General features: G+C 42.0%; 1 protein-coding gene across 1 annotated transcript in view; it reads right to left on the reverse strand.

Annotated features, from left to right (window-relative positions):
• Positions 1 to 328: 328 nt before the first annotated feature.
• Positions 329 to 4,551, reverse strand: part of LOC119598347 (transcription factor SOX-21-like) — a 35,102-nt gene continuing 30,879 nt past the window's right edge. The window contains exons 3-4 of the mRNA XM_037948000.1: positions 4,472 to 4,551; positions 329 to 1,483 (exon numbers count right to left, since the gene is read on the reverse strand). The exon at positions 4,472 to 4,551 is cut by the window's right edge and continues 643 nt beyond it. Coding sequence (XP_037803928.1) covers positions 1,283 to 1,483; positions 4,472 to 4,551 — 281 coding nt within the window. The 3' untranslated portion in view covers positions 329 to 1,282. The remainder of the gene's footprint in view (positions 1,484 to 4,471) is intronic.

Genomic DNA, 4,551 nt, shown 5'->3' on the forward strand with positions numbered 1-4,551 from the left:
TCTTTGCAGTTGTAATGCCCCTAAAATGAATGTGTGAATGACCATGAAGTTTGGGATTCATACATAGAAAACAACAACATGAAACCGACATTCGTCTTCTGACTCAGAAGAAGAAAACGATTACTTTTTGGCATCTGGGATTTCTTTGTTTCTGTATCAAAACAAGTTTCTCTTTCTTTTCCTTTCCTTTTTTTCATCATGAGAAAGAGACGAGGAATTCTGGGACCAGCCAGACTTTCCTCGAAGGGCGAGACGTAGAAAGCAGATGCCAAAAAGGACACAATACTTAGAAAAACATTTTGGAAACAAATAACCAATTTGTATTTACCGCTGTACCGTTTTCGGCAGACTTCCTTCGCGAACTCACGTGCTGAATGACTCCCGGTTCCATCTGGCGTCGAAGCGGTTCCAGGCGGTTCTAGAAGCTTCTGGAATCACTGCCAGGAAGACATGGCAGTTTCCTTGACCACCTGATGAAAAACCTTCACGATTTTCTTCATAGAACATGACAAAGGGATTAGATATACATTAATTTTCTTGACAGTGGAAACGAAGAAACAAACATTAGCTTCTCTTGACAATACAAAGAAAAAGATCATTCTCTTCTCAGTAAAGGCAAGAAAGAGAGACGGATTTTCTTAACAGATAATAGTAATAAAAAATGAACATTCTTGGTGACAAAGAGATGTGACAGGCTACTTCAGAACTAGCAATGACACCTTTCACTCCTGCTGACACTGTTGCTGATTTCTCTTCGTGACTGACACAAGCCGAGGGTACTGACAGAAAAAAGTGAGGGGGGGGGGTACGACGGGGATTAAAGAGGGGGGATGAAATCCACACCCTCCCATCCCCTCCCCCTCCCCCTCTCACCCTCCTCAGCGATTCCAGTCTTGAGAAATATAAGGTTCATTCCTGACTTCCATTATCCACGAAGGCTGACGAAATCAATAAACTTTTTTCTTTCTTTCAATCTCTTTTTGTATCCTTTCTTTTGCTTTATTTTCGTGTCTCTCTATAACCACAGAACTCGACACAAAAAAACTTTCTATCGACTCGACCGATTGCACTCTCTCTCTTCCCTTTTCTCCTACTACTTTCACTCTCTTCCTCTCTGTGTCCCTCTTACCTCCTTCTGCTTTTATCGCACTCCCTCTCTTCTTTTCTTCCTCCCTCTTTCACTCCACTCCTCTCTCTCCCTCCTCCTTTCTCGCACTCTCTTCTCCACTCCACTTCTCCTTCTCCCTCTCTCTTTCTCCTCCCTCTCTCCCTCTCCTGACGTTTAGCTGTTGATGAAGCTGTTGAGGGAAGGGTCGAGCCAGTCGGACACCGTCAGCCCGACGTCGCAGAGAGCGTCGGCAACGTCAGGAGTGCAGGAGAACTCGAAGTGCGATCCCGAGGCCGAGGTCGAGGTCGAGGACGAGCAGGAGTCGAGGTCGAGCTCGGGCGTCAGATCGAGGTCCACCGGGAACTCGGGAGTCATCTGGGAGAGGAAGAAAGAAAAAGGAAAAATAATTAGAGGATTAGAAGATGAGGGAGAGGGATTAGGGTTGAAAAGGGATTATAAGTGAAAGGGATTAGAACGAAAGAAAGGGATAATCATGCAAGAGACGACTAGAAGGGATTAAAATGAAAAAAGGGATTATGTGAAAGGGGTTAGAATAAAACAATAAAAAAACCTTATAAGGGATTGTAATAGCAAAGAGAATACAATTTCTAACTAGAAGGGATTTATAATGAAAAAAAAAATATGATTAAAAATGTTTTCCACGTAAAAAGGGATTCTGAAAGGAACAGAACTTTAAAAAGAAAAACGATTATAAGGGATTATGATAAAAAATATATTGCAATTTATAACAGGTTTTAACTAAAAAGGATTATAATAAAAATAGTTTTACAATCAAAAATGGGATTATAATTAAAGGTAATTATGAGTGAAATTGGATCACCACTGATAAGGAATTCCGATAAAAAAGGAACAGCAAGAAGGAGCTGGAACGCAGGGAAACGGACGCAAAGGCAACATGTCAGCATTTCTCTCTTTTTCCGAAAAGAAGAAAAAAAAAGTACATTATATATGTATTTTAATAAGCTTTATGTAAAAAAGAAGTCAGTAAAAACTATATAAATAAAAACATAAAAAATATATATATTAATAAATAAATAATAAAAAAGTAAAAAAATAAAAAATAAAAATAAATAAGGAAATAAAAATAGAATTAAATGAATAAATAAATAAACAAAAATAATAATAGAAAAAAAAATACACACACACACACACACACGTACGGATGCTCGCACACACAGCCTTAAATTGACCAAAATGATAGAACTGGCAACCCCGCAGACCCTTACTAGAAACATCACACATTCATGAAATTGGAAGGGGAGGGGAGGGGGGGGGCGGTACGTATGGCGAGGGGTTGGGGGGAGAGGAGGGGGAGGGGGAAAGGGAGGGGAAGGGAAGGGGGAGAGAAAGATGGGAGAAAAGAGGGTGAGAAGAAATAAGGAGAGAGAGATTGGAATAATAGAGAGGGAAAAGGAAAAGTCAGAAGAGGGGAAGTGAGAGAAAAGGGGAAGAAGAGAGGAAGGCTCGTTGGAATGGGGTAAAGGGGGAGAGAGACAGGGAAAGGAATAGAGAGGAATGGAAGGGAGTGGAATAGAGAAGAAGAGAGAGAGAGGGGGGCAGGAAACGGGTATGAATAGGAGAAAGAGGGGAGAGAGGCGGAGAGAAAGAGAGAGAGGGGAGAGGGAGGGAAATCGACTGAAATGGGAGAGAGCGAGGAGGGAAAGGGAGAGGGGGGGAGGAGACGGGGGAGAGGGAAGGGAGAGGTCTAAGGACATTATGTTCATTTGCATGCAATGATCACTTTTGCAGATGATTGGCTATGGTTCCTTCTTCTCTTTCTGGTTCATCATTACTTTGTCTCGTTCTCTCTTTCTCTCTCCTCTGTTCCTTTCTCCTCGCGCCTCTCTTTTTCCTCCCCTTTTTTCCTCTCTCATCTCCCATCTCTCTCCTCTCTCTCTCTCCCTCTCTCTCTCTCTCTCCTCTCTCTCCTCTCCTCTCTCTCTCTCTCTTTCTCTCTCTCTCTCTTCCTCTCTCTCTCTCTCTCTTCTCTCTCCTCCTCATTCTCTCCTCTCCGTCTCTACCTCTCTCTCTCTCTCTCTCTCTCTCTTCTCTCTCTCTCTCTCTCTCTCTCTCTCCTTCTCTCCTCTCTCTCTCTCTCTTCCCTCTCTCTCTCTCTCTCTCTCTTCATTCCTCTCTCTCTCCCATTCCTCTCTCTCTCCCATTCCTCTCTCTTGCTCTCTACCCCATCTCTCTTACTCCCCCCCCCCACTGTCTCCCCGATCTCTCTCTCACTTTCTCCCCCCCCCCTCCCCTATCTCTCACTCCCCTTGCCTGGCAATAAATTATGCGGAAATATTCAAATACGTTTGAAATTCCCGCCCGAGTGTTCTAATAATAGCGGAATTAATTCAATGCCCGCAAGTCTGTGTGCTTATTTATGCATGTGTGCGTTTGCATGTGTGCGCTGTCGGATTCGCTGGCGGTAGTGCGGGGGAAGTTTTTGGTGGTGACGGCGACGCTATCGGTAGCGACGCCATCAACGGTAAGACAATAGCAATCATCAAATAAGAACAACAACTACAAAACAACAACAATAATAATAGTAACAGTAATAACAATAATAATAATAGCATAGAAATCATAACAGTAATAATGAAGTAATAATAATAATAATAATAATAATAATAATAATAATAATAATAATAATAATAATAATAATAATAATAATAATAATAATAATAATGATAATTTCCATCATAAACAGGAAAATAATGTAAAAAATCTTTTTACCTTTGTCATCGTATTATTATTATTATTATTATTTTTATAATCAGCATTGTTATCATCATTATTATTTTTTTGTTGTTGTTATTGTTGTTGTTGTTGTTACCATCATTATTATCGTCACCATCTCCTCATCCTCATCCCCGCCGCCAATCCCCAACAACAGCAACACCAACTCCAACAATCCCTTCGCGACGTCCCCCTACTTGAAAGCTGGCTGGCAATCCCCGTAGAGTTTTGTAGAGCTGGCCCGCGTGCGGAGTGTTTCTTAATCATCGGCTTAAAACCTATAAATAGCTCGGCAGGAATGCAGCGCGATCTTTAGGAGAATAGGTCGGGAAATACGGAGACAAGCGGGTATGCAGAGTGTAAATTTCAAACGATAACTAAAACCGCTATGAAATAAAGAAAAAAATGATAAATAAAGTCCTTTAAGTTGATATGGCAAAGGGAAACCGATGTTACCTGGGACAACAAGGACAAGAACGGAAGTACAATAACAGAGGGAACACATTTCCACGATAAGAACAACAAGACACCAACAAGAACGGAAATGAAACAGGAAGAAGAAGGAGAGAGAAGAAAATCAGGCAGATCACCAGAAGGACCATTTCTGACCTGCAGAATGTCGGCCAAGTAGGCGAGGTCCCCGAGGCTGTCGTGGTGGGCGTCCCGCGTGGGCGTGTGGGCGGCGTCCA

This window comes from Penaeus monodon, chromosome 41 (assembly GCF_015228065.2).
Source record: "Penaeus monodon isolate SGIC_2016 chromosome 41, NSTDA_Pmon_1, whole genome shotgun sequence".
Taxonomy (NCBI): domain Eukaryota; kingdom Metazoa; phylum Arthropoda; class Malacostraca; order Decapoda; family Penaeidae; genus Penaeus; species Penaeus monodon.